At 39.5% G+C, this 19,261-nt stretch overlaps 1 protein-coding gene across 1 annotated transcript; it reads right to left on the reverse strand.

Moving 5' to 3' along the window:
* LOC109209171 (short-chain dehydrogenase TIC 32, chloroplastic-like) lies at positions 893-4,697 on the reverse strand. The gene is made up of 7 exons (XM_019372383.1): positions 4,575-4,697; positions 3,636-3,704; positions 2,918-3,071; positions 2,262-2,340; positions 1,917-2,001; positions 1,522-1,568; positions 893-1,283 (listed from the first exon to the last, which is right to left on the reverse strand). Exons 2-7 carry the CDS (start codon positions 3,682-3,684, stop codon positions 1,125-1,127), a joined length of 573 nt encoding a protein of 190 aa, XP_019227928.1. The 5' UTR covers positions 3,685-3,704; positions 4,575-4,697; the 3' UTR covers positions 893-1,124.

A 19,261-nucleotide genomic window follows, 5' to 3' on the forward strand; every position in this document is an offset into this window, starting at 1 on the left:
AAAAATAAAAAGAAGATAAATGTTTATAATTTAGAGGGTAAAATAGGTATTTGGCGATGCAAAATTCGAAAAATGTAGTTGAGTGACCTTCTGAGTGCAATAGGCATAGTTCAGTGACTTTGTTGTTACAACGAAAGTAAAGTGACTTTAGGAGATAATTTGAGATAGTTGAGTGACCATTTGAGCAATTGGAGGGTGATTTTTAAAAATAGCCAGATTTACAACTGGTCGTTCAAAAATAGCCCAATTTTAAAAGTAATCGAAATTTAGCCACTTTTTATGTAAAGATAAATCTGAGCGAAAACACTTTCAAAACCCGAAAAATACTCCAGTATATTATGCTGGAGTTCCAGCATAAGTATACTTGAACTCCAGCATATTATACTGGAGTTCCAGGATAGTATGCTGGAACTCCAGCATAATATGATGGAGTTCCAGCATAAATACACTAGAACTTCAGCATAATATATTGGAGTTCCAGCAAGTATAATGGTCCAGTATAATATACTGGAGTTTGGAGCACCAGTGCTCCAGTCTCCAGTATATTATACTGGAGCCAGCAAAGTATACCGGTCCAGCATAATATGCTGGAGTTCATACACAAGTGCACCGAACTCCAGTATATTATGCTGGACCGGTCTCTATTGCAGCAAAACGGTGGCTATTTTTCATTGACTTGGTAAACACTGGCTATTTTTGATTGACCAGTCCGAAAACTGGCTATACCGTGAAATTTTGGCGCAATTGGACTCTAATGTGGAGCACATGAAATTACCATAGAGGAGATTTCAACATTTCCGTTAATTGATTGGCTCGTTAATTGATTGGCTCTTTCTATTAAAACAAGTTGTTACCATTCTATTAGAAGTTCTTCTAGACTATTTATCATTTATACAGTAATAAACTATAACAAGAAAGAGAAATGGTCTTTTCTTCTCATCGAATTGGTTCACAAGTATAATAAATGTGTTCTTAATCCTCTCTCGAATTCTCCCAAACAAATGATATAGTAAGATTACTGCCCGAAATTCATCTCCAACTCTTAATGTAATAAGTATTGTTAATAAGATAAACACCTAACAAATACAAAGTTACTTTTCTGTTTTATTGGTACATGTTAGATGTTACTTGACCAAAGCCATACTAAAATCCCAAAGTCTCTTAGCCAAATCCACGTCCTTAGCCATCGCTGTTGGCGTGGCCAAATTGTTGTCCTGAAAATATTCACCGCTTACCCCCTTCACTTGTGAATGCAATGCAAGATAACAGGTGGTTGATGCTCCCTATTGAAGAGGAAACACAAAGGTTAAACTCGTCATTTGTCATGGCATCATGGTTTGTACTCTTTTAGTGAGTCATATTCTTGGTCTGAGGCTCTGAGCAAAGGCCATGTGTGTTAGCCAACAAGGAAAAATTTTATTTTGTGCCTCACTTAAAAAAAAAAAAAAAGAAGTTTCTGATAGCAATAAGTTGTATTGTATGTGCATACTGCAATGTTAAATGCTTCAATGCGGAACATACCTGTTGAACATTTTTGAACAAAAATTTACCAAGCGTGCTTACAAGACCTGTAGCATACAGAAAAGGGAGCATAAATTCAGCGAAATAAGGAGAAACGAGTATTTCATGTCTGCTTCATTTTCAGGGGCATGAAATATATCATTATGCGACTGGTCAACACAAACTTACGGATTAATTTGTCAAATGTGGAAGGAAAAAAAAAGAGCTAATGATGCACCGGAAAGGTACAAATCATTATGCGACTGCCTTTGGCTCATTATGCCGTGACTTATTAGTATTAGTGAGAGCACTAGAGGCTTTCTTACAGACATAAAGGAATAAGTTAGCAAGCATACTAACATACCAGACACCAGCTACTATATAGAAAAAGAACGAAAAGAGAATCTTTCTATTACCATCAACAACACCCATATGACGAAAAATGTTGGTTGTGATTTCTCCGGGATGAAGTGAATTTGCAGTTATTTCAATTCCATCTTCCTGTTCGAAATAAAGATCAGTCAAATTTTTAGAGTTTAATTGAATTGCATGGACCACTCAACCAAAGTTATAATTGGGCTACAAAAGGCAGAGACTGGAAACCAAGAATATCTTGATGTGCGAAAAGGAACGCCCAAAAATTCACTCTATATATGTATTTGTCTCTCGAGGAATGGAGGCAAATCATGACTACTCAAGAATTGCCAAGATAAAGTCAGAATGAAAAGTAGTATGTAAGATTTATTTTCTGAAAAACACACCTTTAAGCGTCTTGTAAGCTCATTTGCATGCAGTATGTTGGCCAGCTTTGATTGGCTGTATCCACCGATGATGTTGTAGCTTCACATAAGTAACAAACAATTTAGACAACGACGAATAAGTTTCCACAGGAATGGTTATGCAGCTTGAAGTGAAATAGATAGCAATGAATCTTCAATTTTGAGCCAGAAAAGCTTGTCATCTTTATTAATTGTATAGTAGTAATGAGCAACTATTGAGATTGAGTGAAACCAAATAAGATAAGTGATCATTCAAATGATGTGATTGGAAATAAAGGATAATATAAAATAATTCATATTGAAGTTCAAATACAAGTGACACTAATACATCTATAACATATTGCAACAGGAACTTCAAGGTGCTGTTAGAAAATCTAGGACACCAAAATTAATAAGAGATATGGTCCACTAAGAACATGTAACGAATTGTGAGTAATAATCCTGGTATGATGGCGACGGAAATCCATATTCCATATATTATACACTCAGCATGGAACTGCTGAAGCTATTAGACAGTAATTGTCAAATTTCCAGGATCTCATTGAGAAAGTGATGAATTTGAGTGAACACGGTTTTCACTTGATAATAACCATCAAGGAAAATTTTTGGAAATTCGGCATCTAATATAGTAAGATTACCTTTTGGGGTCATTAATTTTGTCAAACTGAATTCCCTTGCTATATGCCAATCTATGAAGCCGTGAGGAAAGATTCACAATCCTTCCCTCTCTCTTTGTTGTACGTGTTGTCTCCTTCATCTTGTCCAACAACAAATTTGTCAAAAGAAAATGACCTGCAAACACAAAGAAAAAAGAATAATTGGTTACTTTTGGAATTATCAACCGCCTATCATCTGTCTGCAATGTACTACCAACCTTGATATATTTGTCAATTGTCATGCGTACGTTGTATTACTGAAGAGTCGGATAATAAAGTACGGACAAGGGGGCATGAACTGCCTCTTACCAGTGTGATCTTAGAATCACGCTTTATCTCACTTGTTTAAATCTTACATATACATGTTGATTCAGGTCTCAGATGATCTCTTATATGTGTGGATTTTATCACTAAAGCCTAATATGACATTATTGAGAATTGACTATTGATCTCCTTTTAAGTGAGAACTGAATCTTCATTTCAGTAAAAATAGGAACGGAGATACATTATATTTAGATTAGATGCTTTATTCTTTAAAATGAACTGTTGCTGGAATTAAAAAAAGTTACAAATATTTCGAGCTCTCTTTTACTGCAAACATAAAAAATATATCTTCTCCTCGTAGAATGGTCCAATTGTGTTGTTCCTCATTCTATGATCGATATATTGCGCAGAAACATACATAGAACAACAGTCGTACCTAGGTGATTTGTGGCAAATTGCAGCTCTATGTTGTCTTTGGAAAGCATAAAGGGAATTCCCCCCACTCCTGCATTATTACTGATCCGTAGCTGGTAACATGACTATTGAAGGTGTAAAAAGAATTCGAGGTAAACCAACAATCATATGGAGGAAAGTTTTCATAAAAGACCAAAACAAATAAAGTTCTTGAAATACATGCGGACTTAGTGAAAAACATAGCAGAATGGAAGCCAAGCATATATTTGTGTAGGTGATATCAACGAGCTAGAATAAGGCTAGTCGTTATTCACACATTTATATAAAGCTCACTGTTTGACAGGAGTCTTTTCAAGTGTAGTTAAAGATAGTGTGACAGTATAGAAAGGGGCATAAATTTCGAGAATCCTTAGTGCTATAGAATCTAAGTTATCCTACGAGACAAACTATATATTGAGTAGTCGAATGATAGGCGCCCAAATGAAATGGAATGATTCATCTCCAACTTGCTTGGGATTTGCCCGAAACATTCACCAACTTTCACCGAAGGTATTCAAAATATAAAGAAGTATACACACGAAGAAGTCAAGAGGAATCAAACACATAATATATATATATATGTACATAAGAACAAATTTACCTATCTACATAGTGTAATTTTTCCAGCGACACCCCTTCTAGAAGGGTGGCTCCGCCGCTATATCTCGTGTAATTATATGTCCATGTATAGGACAAAAAATATATGCAAAGCAACACATATTTTCAAGGAGAAATTGATAAATACTTATATACTTAATCCATGAAAGTGTCACACTTTAATTTAAAGTCATTATAGCAAAGAGCTGAATGTAGACTTAAAAGAAATAGTCATATATACAAACACCTATTGCATGCCACCAAAAGAGAATACTAATATTTGTTTTACACAAAAGAAAGTGAAATTGAGAAAGGAGAGTGGAACCTGTAACAATGGCAGTGAGACCAGAGCCGTTGATTCCATGGGTGACTTCTTCAGCAGTAGACGTATACGAAAAGCCAGATGGCCCTTTTCTGTTGAATAGCCACAAACTTTGGTTCTCCCCAATTGTTTAGCTTTACTGTTTTGCTTGGTTTTTGTAGAATATAATCTGTTGTATATAAAGAGATCTCAACTGGAACATGGTGCAACCGGCAACTTTGCTTACACGTAGTTTAATGGTATTGATACTAAATTAATAGCTCCGATTATTTGTGTAGAATCTCCATATATCGTGCGAACTGGAAAATGGTGCAAAATGCAACTTTGCTTACCGGGCACTACATCAATTTTCAATACACTGCACAGCTTCAGTGTTCAGTATTTCGGGAACAATACTTCTCGTTTGCTACCAAAGAACAAATAAAAAAATTCCAAGATAGCAATTTGGGTAAATTTCATGATCGTGATCTTTGTTACAACAAGTTACAAAATTATCTTATTAATGTCATAGAATATTACTCATTATCATAATAAAGTTACTATATTTTAATAATAATAATAATAACAATAAAGTCACGAAAATATTTTTTATTACGTTAAAGTAACTTAATTTTACTCATTCAATAGTCGCTAAACTTCATCCACTATAATAACAAACTTATCTGTTAAGGTGATTTTACCATTATACTGGGTAAAATTATGTGATTTTAGTGTTGTAGTAGATAATTAAATCGATGACTTTAATGTGGCAAAAATAGTTTTGTCACTATTGTTGAAGCGGGAAAAATTAATTCAATTTAATATGACAAAAAAAGCTTTTAAGACTTACTGTTATAATGAATAAAAGTTCTTTTGTCGAAATATTGGACAAAGTTCAGTGACCATAACCCGAGCAAGTCCCATTAAAACTATCCAATAACCAGTCCTCTAGTATAATAGGACTGTAGGGGTGTGCATTCGAATCGGTTTATCGATAAATCGAATCGATTATTTGTTATCGAAATCGAAATCGAAAAAATCGAAACCTTATTGAAACGATAACGATAAGCATATGTACAAATCGATAATCGATAAGTAATTATCGATAAGGGTCAAAATCAAATCGATAAATTGAATGCACACCCCTAGACTGTAGACACTTGTTAAATGAGTAATTACCTATTTGTGTAGATTAATATAACATACAGAATGTATATATATTCCGCTACTATTTTGAAAGCGGCTATACAATATTATTTTCCCTAATCTATACCCTTTCCTTTACCCTAAGTCCCTTACCCTATTATTTCCTCTACCACATTTAAGGAATGATCATATTTAAAGATCAAGGGAATGAAGTTCAAATTAATGGAAAACAGAATTAGCTGTGATGATGTGTTTTGTTTTGTTTTGTTTTTTTATACCGTTGGAGTGTTGGTTCGCATACATTTGATCCCTTACTTTAGTTTTGTTGCATGTGCTTGTTGACACAATTTTTATATTATAAATGGTGTTCGTCTTATTTTAGCTTCTTTTTGTCCATATTAGTTAGGCGCGTTTATAGCGATATACTTTCCGTGGAATCCCGCAAATTTTCTTATTGGTGTAATCGATAACCGAATCGATAAGCCCCTAAAATCGATAAATCGAAATCGAAAAAATCGAAACCTTATTGAAACGATAACGATAAGCATATGTACAAATCGATAATCGATAAGTAATTATCGATAAGGGTCAAAATCGAATCGATAAATCGAATGCATACCCAGTACAACCCGGAGCCTTCTTTTCGTAAACCCTACTCCTGCGCCCCTCAATCCCATATCTACTACTTAGTCAAGCCCTTAACTACTCTATATCTTAGATAGGAGTAATTGTGTTCTAAATCCCGTCTTCTTTTCTCCTCATTTTCGTTTTATTGATTGTTACTGGTGGATTGAAATGTACAAAGTCGGAAATTTTAGAAGGCCCATAATTTAGGAAATATAAAAAGCAAAGAAAAAGAAGAAGTTGTTGATGGGAAAATTATGAATTAGGACTAGTAGATTAAGTTATATACATTGATAATGTAAAATTCTCTAAACTGGTAACTTTAGGCTCTGAATGGCTCTAAACGCACACGTTAAGAAAGGTTAGCTAACGTACGCATACAGCCATGGCTCGACAGAAATCTCAAGGCAGTGCATCGCCTACTATACCGGAGACGGAAGGAGGAAGTAGACTGGTAACATCGGAATCAGGAGTACCTCAAGAATTAGGAAAAATTCGATTGGTCCAATGAATGACAGGAATGAGGAGTGCCCCTACGATGATGCAAACTTCAAAATGTAATGAAATGGAAGTCCCCAAGCAAGTGGAAGTAGATGCAAACACAGCGGCAAGGAAATTGACATTCTCAACGCAGACGGAAACCCTAGCCAGCCAGTTCCATCGATGGTTGTTGTAGTGCAAGGGAATCGATCTCAGCAACAAGGGCTTAAATTGGAGTATCTAGCAACAAGGGCTTAAATTGGAGTATTATCCGCCGATAATGAAGGAAGGGATAAAGGTTGTTAGATTGAATCAAAATGAAGTGGATGAACAAACTCATAAATGGAGGGCAGCTCTAAGTGGGTATGTTCTGGGTGGTTCATCCACATTCAAAGAAATGCTTAAGTTCGTGTATGGTGTGTGGAGTTCAGTCAATACTCCGCAGGTATACCTACAGGATGAGGGCTATTTCATCTTTCGATTCAATTCGGAGGAGGATGGGAATTGAATTATCCAACAAAGGGCCCTATACGTATCAAAATAGACCTATGATCTTAAAACAGTGGGAGCCTGACTTACAGTTGAGCAAGGAAATGACTAGAAATGTTCCTATTTGGGTAATATTCCCAGGTTTATCAATTCAGTACTGGACAAAGGAGAATTTGGGTCGAATTGCAAATTATCTAGGGAAACCTATCTGTTTAGATAAGCTAACAGCTCAGTGTGATAGAATTTCCTATGAACGAATACTTGTAGAAATGGATATCTCACAGGAGGTGCCTGATACGATGTTGATTGAAGTGGCAGGTAGAAAATGCAGGGAACAAAAGCTGGCATATGAACGGAAACCAGCATATTGTGAGGAGTGCCTTCAGATAGGGCAACATACAGAGGAATGCACAAAGATACAAGAAGCCCAGAGGCAGGCTGACATTCAAGAAAACCAAATGCCACCCAAACAACATCAAGAGAAAGCAAAGAGACAGCAGAAAAAGAAACAACCAACAACTCAATGGAGAGTGAAGGTTGTGACTGAGCAATCCCAGAAACAACATGAGGCTATACCTGAACAATCCTCTAATCAGGAGGAAATCATAGCAGCAGAACCTCCACAACAAAAGGATAGAGGAAAGCAGATGATGAAGACTCAAGGACAGGTACAACAGAAGGGAGCATTCTCAGATACAAACTTAGAAAATCTGCTAAGAAGAAATAGATACAGTCCTTTGAGAATTCAAGATGATAGTAGCACTGACAAGGTGACTGACAAGTGACTGAAGGGGTTGACCTCATGTCACGACCCGGATTTTCCACCCTCGAAAGTCGTGATGGCGCCTACTAGTGAAAGCTAGGCAAGCCGACCAGTTGAATTATTTACCTTGTTTCCATTTTTATTCCATTAACAATTAAGAACCAATATTTAATAAACAACAGAATTTAATAAGCGGGAGACTGAATTGCAATGTTTTAATAATACTAGTAATACCAATCCATAATAAATCTACCCAAGACTGCTGTCACAACTTCACAGACGGTCTAGGAGTACTACAAATAAAGGTCTGAAAAAAAGTAATACAACACTGTCTCTGGAAATACATGAGAGAAACAGGATAAAAAGATAGAAGGAGACGCCAAGACCTGCGGACGCCTGCAGGACTACCTCGGGTCGCCTGATGAACGAGAAGCAGCAATCTCACTGCGGTCCGAAGCTATAGCACCGAGATCTGCATAAAAGAGTGCAGAGTGTAGTATCAGCACAACCGACCCCATGTGCTGGTAAGTGCCTAGCCTAACCTCGGCGAAGTAATGACGACGCTAGGACCAGACTATCAAATAAACCTGTGCAGTTAAATCATTTACAACGGAAAAGTAAAATCAGAAATGTACAGTCAAGGATGGGAGGGGGAAACATGCTGCGGGGAAACCTCGGGAAACATCAAATGATAACCGGAGAACATCAGGTAAATATAAGAAACATCATAACTCAATTTTCAACAAGAATCAGAAATCAAACAAATGCACGACATCACCCTTCGTGCTTTTACTCTCGTCCTCACCATAAGAATCAATATAATCTGCACGGTATCACCCTTCGTGATTCTACTCTCGTCCTCACCATAAGAATCAATATAATCTGCACAGCATCACCCTTCGTGCTTTTACTCTCGTCCTCACCATAAAATATAATCGGCACGGAATGGTACATCGTGCAGCACGGCATCACCCTTCGTGCTTTAACACTCTTCCTCACTAAATCATACACGGCATCACCCTTCGTACTTTAACACTCTCTCACCAAAACAATGCACGGCATCACCCTTCGTGCTTTAACACTCTTCCTCACCCAAGCAACAATCACAAAGCAATAAAGGCAAGGAGATCAACAAATTCACAATCAAATCCCGGAAAGGGAACAATAGTACAACAATCATATCCCGACAAGGGAAAACAAGATCAAAATAATAACATCCCGGCAAGGGAGATAACATTAACAACAATATCCCGGCAAGGGAGACAATATCATAATTCTCTTCTCTTTTTCACATTTACTTCATGACTCGATTCACAATTTGAGCCAATGCTCTATAAGGTTCAATTAAATTATACTTCCACAAATCACTTTACAACTTGAGCTAATGCTCTTCAATGTTCAAATACCAATATTCTTTCCACAAGCATTGCTCAATAATAGCAATCATCACATTAATCATGAACAATACAAACGGAGTCACATTAATCATAACATAAGACTCACGGGCATGCTTGACACCAACGTATAGATACTCGTCACCATGCCTATACGTCGTACTCATCAAATAACACATAGCAAATAGGGCACAACTCCTAATCCCTTAAGCTAAGGTTAGACCAAACACTTACTCCGATGCCACGACACAATTCAAGCCTCAACAATCGCTTTACCTCTTGATTCCACCACCAATTCGCTTGTATCTAGTCACAAGTTACTTAATTATATCAATAAATGCTAAATGAATCATTTCTAATGCATGAAAATAGATTTTCTAAAGTTTTTCCCAAAAAGTCAAAAATCGACCCCGGGCCCACATCGTCAAAACCCGAGGTTCGAACCAAAACCCGATCACCCATTCACCCACGAACTCAAATATATAATTTGTTTTGAAATCGAACCTCAAATCAAGGTCCAAATCCCCAAAATTTGAAAAACCTAAGTTCTACCCAAAACACCCAATTTCCCCCATGAAAACCTTTGATTTTGAGTTGAAATCATGAGAAAAGATGTTAAAGATTAATAAAAACAAGTTAGAAATGACTTAAAATCGATTTGGAAGAGTACTTGTCTTTGAAAAATCGCCCAAGAGTGTTTTGGTTTTGAAAGGGTTTGAAAAATGAAAGATTTTCGGCTAAGTTATGAATTTGCAGGTCGCAGATGTTGCAATTGCGAACCCTTCAGGACCTGCTACTCTCGCATTTGCGACCACTGTTCGCAATTGCGAACTCGCATTTGCGATGGGGGAGTCGCATTTGCGACAAAGGGGATTTCTGGGCCTCTTCGCATTTGCAAAGAAATTATCGCATTTGCGATCAGCCCTGCCCAGGCCTTCTCTCGCATTTGCGATGGGTTGTTCGCATTTGCGAGCGAAGCCTGCAGACCTACAACATACCAGCAATTCTTAAGTCTAAATTTCACTCCGTGGCCAATCCAAAACTCACCCGAGCCCTCGGGGCTCCAAACCAAACATGCACACTAACCTAAAAATATCATACGGTCTTGCTCGTGCACTCAAATCACCAAAATAACATCAACAACTATGAATTTAGCATCAAAATCAAAGAAAATCTCAAGAACTTTCAAAGTTTCAAATTTTACAACTAAGGTTCCGATTCACGTCATATGATCTCCGTTTCTTACCAAATTTTACAGGCTCAACTTAAATCATATATAAGACCTGTACCGGGCTCCGGAACCAAAATACGGGCCCTATACCATCAAATTTCAAACACATTTCACTTCCAAAAACTCATATATTTTCCAGAAAATAATTTTCTTTAAAAATTCATTTCTCGGGCTTGGGACCTCGAAATTCGATTCCGGGCATACGCCCAAGTTCCATATTTTCCTACGGACCCTCCGGGACCGTCAAATCACGGGTCCAGGACCGTTTATCAAAATGTTGACCAAAGTCAACCTAAATTCATTTTAAAAGCAAAATTTATTATTTTTCACAGATTTTCACATAATGGCTTTCCGGATACACGTCCGGGCTATGCATGCAAATCGAGGTGAGGCAAAGGTTTTAAGGCCTCGGAACATTGAATTTATTTTCAAAACAAGTGTTGACCTTTTGGGTCATCACATCCTCCATCTCTAAAACAACCGTTCGTCCTCGAACGGACATAAGAAAGAAGTACCTGAGTCGGAGAAAAGATGGGGATAACGGCTTCGCATATCGGACTCGGACTCCCAGGTCGATGCCTCAACAGGCTGACCTCTCCACTAAACACGAACAGAAGGGAAACTCTTTGATCTCAACTGATGAACCTGCCGGTCTAGAATAGCTATCGGCTCCTCCTTATAGGATAGATCCTTGTCCAACTGGACAGTGCTGAAGTCTAACACATGGGATGGATCGCCGTGATACTTCCGAAGCATGGACACATGAAACACCGGATGCACGGCTGATAAACTCGGGGGCAACGCAAGTCTGTAAGCCACTTCTCCCACTCGGTAAGAATCTCAAATGGGCCAATGAACCTAGGGCTAAGCTTGCCCCTTTTCCCAAATCTCATCACGCCCTTCATAGGCGACACCCGAAGTAATACCCGCTCACCGACCATGAATGCCAAATCACGAACCTTACGGTCGGCATAACTCTTTTGCCTGGACTGAGTTGTACCAAGCCTATCCTAAATGATCCTGACCTTGTCGAAGGCATCCTGCACTAGATCCGTACCCAACAACCGAGCCTCTCCCGGCTCAAACCATCCAACCAGCGACCAACACCGCCTACCATACAAAGCCTCATAAGGAGCCATCTGGATACTCGACTGGTAGCTGTTGTTGTAGGCAAACTCCGCTAAGGGAAAAAACCGATCCCACGAGTATCCAAAGTCAATAACACAGGTTCGGAGCATATCCTCCAAAATCTAAATAGTGCGCTCGGACTGCCCGTCCGTTTGAGGGTGAAACGCTGTGCTCAACTCAACTCGTGTGCCCAACTCTCGCTGAACTGCTCTCCAGAAATGTGAGGTAAACTGCGTACCTCAGTCCGAAATAATAGACACGGGCACACCATGAAGGCGAACAATCTCCCGGATATAGATCTCAGCTAACCTCTCGGAAGAATAGGAGACTGCCACAGGAATGAAATGTGCTGACTTGGTCAGCCTATCAACAATAACCCACACTGCATCGAACTTCCTCTGAGTCTGTGGGAGTCCAACAACGAAGTCCATAGTGACATGCTCCCACTTCCACTCAGGAATCTCAATCTTCTGGAACAGACCACCAGGTCTCTGATGCTCGTACTTAACCTACTGACAATTCAGACACCGAGCCACATATGCAACAATGTCCTTTTTCATTCTCCTCCACCAATAATGTTGCCGCAAATCCTGATACATCTTGGCGGTGCCTGGATGAATAGAGTACCGGGAACTATGGGCCTCCTCTAAAATCAACTCCCGGAGCCCATCCACATTAGGCACACAAACTCGACCCTGCAGCCTCAAAACTCCATCATCTCCTAATGTAACCTGCTTGGCACCTCCGTGCTGCACCGTGTCTCTAAGGACACACAAATGAGGATCATCATACTGCCGATCTCAGATACGCTCCAATAGAGAAGAACGAGCAATTGTGCAAGCTAATACGCAGCTGGGCTCAGAAACATCCAGCCTCACGAACTGATTGGCCAAAGCCTGAACATCCAAAGCAAGCGGTCTCTCACCGACCGGAATATAAGCAAGACTGCCCATACTGGCTGACTTCCTAGTCAAAGCATCGACCACCACATTGGCCTTTCCCGGATGATATAAGATGGTGATATCATAGTCTTTTAACAGCTCCAACCACCTTCTCTGCCTCAAATTTAGCTCCTTCTGCTTGAACAAGTATTGCAAACTCTTGTGATCCGTGAACACCTCACATGCCACGCCATACAGATAATGCCTCCAAATCTTTAGCGCGTGAACAATGGCTGCTAACTCCAAATCATGGACTGGATAGTTCTTCTCATGAATCTTCAACTGAAGTGAAGCATAAGCAATGACCTTTCCATCCTGCATCAACACTGCACCAAGTCCAATACGAGATGCATCATAATAAACTGTATATGGCCCTAAACCTGTGGGCGAAACCAACACTAGAGCCGTAGTCAAAGCCGTCTTGAGCTTTTGAAAGCTCGCCTCACACTCGTTCGACCACCTAAACTGGGCACCCTTCTGGGTCAACCTGGTCATCGGGGCTGCAATAGATGAAAACCCCTCCACAAACCGATGGTAATAGCCTGCCAAAGCTAAGAAACTCCAGATCTCTGTAGCTGATGCTGCTCTAGGCCAGTTCTTGACTGCCTCTATCTTCTTTGGATCCACCTGAATACCCTCTGCTGAAACAACATGACCCAAGAAAGCAACTGAACTCAACCAGAACTCACACTTCGAAAACTTAGCATACAACTGACTATCTCTCAGAGTCTGAAGAACCACTCTCAAATGTTGCTCATGCTCCTCCTGGCTGCGGGAATAAATCAAAATATCATCAATGAAGACTATCACGAACGAATCCAAGTAAGGCTTGAACACTCGGTTCATCAAATCCATGAAAGCTGTTGGGGTATTTATCAATCCGAATGACATCACCAGGAAATCAGAATGCCCGTACCGAGTGCGGAAAGCTGTCTTAGGGATATCAGATGCCCTAATCATCAACTGATGGTAGCCAGATCTCAAATCGATCTTAGAAAACACTTGGGCACCCTGAAGCTGGGCCCACCGGAACTACCTGGGCCGGAACCTCATCATCAAACTCAACCTGAGGCTCCGCCGCTGGTGCTGCTGCTCTGGGCTGAGCTCTGCCCCTACCTCGGCCTCACCCTCTGCCCCTCATGGGAGCTGCTGCTGGGGGCTCGGACTGCTGATCAGCGGATGAGGAAGTGCGTGTTCTCGGCATCTGCGAAAGAACATAATAGAAATTCAATTAGCATTGAGAAACCAAACCGCACGACAGGAAAGAATAGATGTGAAGTTTTTCCTAACTCTGTAGCCTCTGGGATAAATACAGACGTCTCCGTACTGATCCCTCAGACTTTACTAAGTTTGTCTGTGAATTGTGAGACCTATGTAACCTAGAGCTCTGATATCAACTTGTCACGACCCGGATTTCCCACCCTCAGGAGTCGTGATGGCGCCTACTAGTGAAAGTTAGGCAAGCCGACCAGTTGAATTATTTACCTTGTTTCCATTTTTATTCCATTAACAATTAAGAACCAACATTTAATAAACAACAGAATTTAATAAGCGGAAGACTGAATTGCAATGTATTAATAATACTACCAATACCAATCCATAACAAATCTACCCAAGACTGGTGTCACAACTACACAGACAGTCTAGGAGTACTACAAATAAAGGTCTGAAAAAAAGTAATACAACACTGTCTCTGGAAATACGTGAAAGAAACAGGATAAAAAGATAGAAGGAGACACCAAGGCCTACGGACGCCTACAGGACTACCTCGGGTCGCCTGATGAACGAGAAGCAGCAATCTCACTGCGGTCCGAAAGCTATAGCACCGGGATCTGCACAAAAGAGTTCAGAGTATAGTATCAGCAGAACCGACCTCATGTGCTGGTAAGTGCCTAGCCTAACCTCGGCGAAGTAGTGACGAGGCTAGGACCAGACTACCCAATAAACATGTGCAGTCAAATCATTTACAGCGGAAAAGTAAAAGCAAAAATGTACAGCCAAGAATGGGAGGGGGAAACATGCTGCGGGGAAACATCAAATGATAACAGGAGAACAACAGGTAAATACAAGAAACACCGTAACTCAATTTTCAAAAAGAATCAGAAATCAAACAAATGCACGGCATCACCCTTCGTGTTTTTACACTCGTCCTCACCATAAGAATCAATATAATCTGCACGGGATCACCCTTCATGCTTTTGCTCTCGTCCTCTCCATAAGAATCAATATAATCTGTACGGCATTACCCTTCGTGCTTTTACTCTCGTCCTCGCCATAAATATCAATATAATCGGCACGGAATTGTACATCGTGCGGCACGGCATCACCGTTCGTGCTTTAACACTCTTCCTCACTAAATCATACACGGCATCACCCTTCGTGCTTTAACACTCTCTCACCAAAACAATGCACGGCATCACCCTTCGTGCTTTAACACTCTTCCTCACCCAAGCAACAATCACAAAGCAATAAAAGGCAAGGAGATCAACAAATTTACGATCAAAACCCGGCAAGGGAATAATAGTACAACAATCATATCCCGGCAAGTGAAAACAAGATCAAAACAATAACATCCCGGCAAGGGAGATAACATTAACAACAATATCCCGGCAAGGGAGACAATATCATAATTCTCTTCTCTTTTTCACATTTACTTCACGACTCGATTCACAATTTGAGCCAATGCTCTATAAGGTTCAATTACCAATTATACTTCCACAAATCACTTTACAACTTGAGCCAACGCTCTTCAATGTTCAAATACCAATATTCTTTCCACAAGCCTTGCTCAATAATAGCAATCATCACATTAATCATGAACAATACAAACAGAGTCACATTAATCATAACATAAGACTCACGGGCATGCTTGACACTAACGTATAGATACTCGTCACCATGCCTATACGTCGTACTCATCAAATAACACATAGCAAATAGGACACAACTCCTAATCCCTCAAGCTAAGGTTAGACCAAACACTTACCTCGATGCCACGAACACAATTCAAGCCTCAACTATCACTTTACCTCTTGATTCCACCACCAATTCGCCTGTATCTAATCACAAGTTACTTAACTATATCAATAAATGCTAAATGAATCATTTATAATGCATGAAAATAGATTTTCTAAAGTTTCTCCCAAAAGTCAAAAATTGACCCCGGGCCCACATGGTCAAAACCCGAGGTTCGAACCAAAACCCGATTACTCATTCACCCACGAACTCAAATATATAATTTGTTTTGAAATCGGACCTCAAATCGAGGTCCAAATCCCCAAAATTTAAAAAACCTAAGTTCTATCCAAAACATCAAATTTCCCTCCTGAAAACCTTTGATTTTGAGTTAAATTCATGAGAAAAGATGTTAAAGATTAATAAAAACAAGTTAGAAATGACTTACAATCGATTTGGAAGAGTACTTGTCTTTGAAAAATTGCCCAAGAGTGTTTTGGTTTTGAAAGGGTTTGAAAAATGAAAGATTTTCGGCTAAGTTATGAATTTGCAGGTCGCAGATGTCGCAATTGCGACCAGGGTTCACAATTGCGAACCCTTCAGGACCTGCTACTCTCGCATTTATGGGGGATTCGCATTTGCGAAAAAGGGGATTTCTGGGCCTCTTCGCATTTGCAAAGAAATTGTCGCATTTGCGATCAGCCCTGCCTAGGCCTTCTCTCGCATTTGCGATGGGTTGTTCGCATTTGTGAGCCATGCGAAGCCTGCAGACCTGCAACATACCAGCAATTCCTAAGTCCAAATTTCACTCTGTGGCCTATCCAAAACTCACCTGAGCCCTCGAGGTTCCAAACCAAACATACACACTAACCTAAAAACATCATACGGACTTGCTCGTGCAATCAAATCACCAAAATAACATCAACAACTATGAATTTAGCATCAAAATCAAAGAAAATCTTAAGAACTTTCTAAGTTTCAAATTTTACAACTAAGGTTCCGATTCACGTCATATGACCTCCGTTTCTTACCAAACTTTACAAGCTCACATATAAGACCTGTACCGGGCTCCAGAACCAAAATACTGGCCCGATACCATCAAATTTCAAACACATTTCACTTCCAAAAACTCATATACTTTCCAAAAAACAATTTTCTTTAAAAATTCATTTCTCAGGCTTGGGACCTCGGAATTCGATTCCGGACATACGCTCAAGTCCCCTATTTTTCTACGGACCCTTCAGGACCTTCAAATCATGGGTCCGGGTCCGTTTACCCAAAATATTGACCAAAGTCATCCTAAATTCATTTTAAAAGCAAAATTTATAATTTTTCACAGATTTTCACATAATGACTTTCCGGATACACGTCTAGGATGCGCACGTAAATCGAGGTGATATAAAAAGGAGGTTTTAAGGCCTCGGAATACTGAATTTATTTCCAAACAAGTGATGACCTTTTAGGTCATCACACTTCAATAAGGAAAATCCACCATGATAATAAGCTTATGGAATATAAGAGGGCTGAACAAGCCCTTCAAGCAGAAAGAACTCAAGGCATTTTTGCTGAAAAATAACATCACCCTACTAGGCTGCCTTGAGACAAAGATAAATCCTAGGAGTGTTACTAAAGTGCGAGCTAAATTTAGTAGAGAGTGGAAGGTGTACTTTGATGAAGCTATTAATGAGAGGAAGAGAATCAGGCTACTGTGGAAAGAGCAAATGGTGCAGGTTCATGTAGTGATGGCTAGTGATCAACTGGTACATTACAAGGTGAAAGATAAAAGTACACAATTTACACGTGACATAACCTTTGTGTATGGAAAGAATACTATAGCTAAAAGAAGGAGCCTATGGGAACAACTAAGACAAATACAAAATATTATGCAAGAAGCATGGTTAGTTATAGGTGACTTCAATAGTGTTTTATCTATTGACGATCGAACCAATGGGCAACCAGTGCAACAAGTTGAATTGATGGATTTTCAAAGATGTATTGCTGACACTGGGTGGGACAACTTAACAGGAAGGGTTGCCAATGGTCTTGGTGTAATAAGAGGGATGCAGAGCACATGATTTATAGCAACATTGATTGGGCTTTTGGCAATGCCTCGTGGCTGACACGATATAGTAGTCTTGAAGCTATTTTTGAAAAGCCTGGAGTATCAGACCACTCTCCTATTATCATTAATACAGAAGTAGTTAAGTCCTATCTGTAAAAGCCATTTAGACTCTACAATGTGCTACTGAATAATAAGGAGTTTGAGAAAGTTGTGCACGATGTGTGGTGTCAACAAATACAGGGGCATACTATGTACTCTATCTGGGTGAAACTATAGAGTCTAAAAGACAAGGTAGAGCAGTTGAATAAAGAGGTATCTTCATTAGAGAGGAAGCTGGACAATTTGAGGGTACAATTGCATAACGTTCAAGGGAAACTTGATGTGGATCCATTTAATGGTCAGCTGATCTCAGAAGAGAAAGAGTTGTTGGTGCAGATAGAAAAATGGGAAAGAATTAATGAGCAAATGATGCGACAGAGATCTAGAGCAATGTGGATAAAAGATGGAGACAAAAATACCAAATTCATTCACGCGCATCTAAAGGCTAGGCAGGCGAGGAACAGAATTGGTTCCATCTACAATGATCAAGGATCCAGAATTACTGAGCCAAAACTGATAGAGCAAGAATTTACAGGTTTCTTTAAATCTTTATTGGGGGAGTGTGCTGCTGAATTACTATGTATTGATATTGATACAGCCAGAAATGGACCTTGCCTCACTAATGAACAACAATGAGAGCTCAACAGGCCAATAACAGAAAAGGACATAGATCAGGCCCTCAAAGATTTGCCTAATGAAAAAGCAGTAGGTATAGATGGATTTCCTACTGAATTCTTTAAAACATACTGGAGTCTTATTAGAGGTGAAGTTAAACAAGCTATACAGGAATTCTTTGCCAATGGGAAGATGCTGAGGAGTATTAACTGCACTACAGTTACACTGGTGGCCAAAGTTAACAGTCCTACATCTGTTAAGGAATTTATACTCATAGCATGTTGTTCTACAATTTATAAACTCATTGCAAAGATTATAACGATAAAATTAAAGACTATGGTTGACTACATTGTTGGACCTGCTGAATCATCATTTATCGAGGGGAGGAACATCTTGGACAATGTTATTATTGCCTATGAGTTGGTGAAAGGATACACTCAGAAAGGGGTCTCACCAAGATGTTTGATCAAAGTTGACATAAGAAAGGCATATGAATCAGTTGAGTTGCCTTTCCTAAAGATGATACTGATTGAATTTGGTATGCCTGTGAAGTTTGTACAGCTTGTGATGGAGTGTATGACAATTGTCAGTTATTCTCTGCTGATAAATGGAGGATTGACGACCAAATTTCAAGCAAAAAAGGGGCTTAGGCAAGGAGATCCAATGTCTCCCTACCTATTTGTATTGGTGATGGAATACCTGAATCGATCACTGAAGACAGTAGAGTGCATTCCAGACTTCAATTACCACCCGAGGTGCTCCAAAAAGAATATAACTCATATGT

This window comes from Nicotiana attenuata, chromosome 2, assembly GCF_001879085.1.
Source record: "Nicotiana attenuata strain UT chromosome 2, NIATTr2, whole genome shotgun sequence".
NCBI classification, from domain to species: Eukaryota; Viridiplantae; Streptophyta; class Magnoliopsida; order Solanales; family Solanaceae; genus Nicotiana; species Nicotiana attenuata.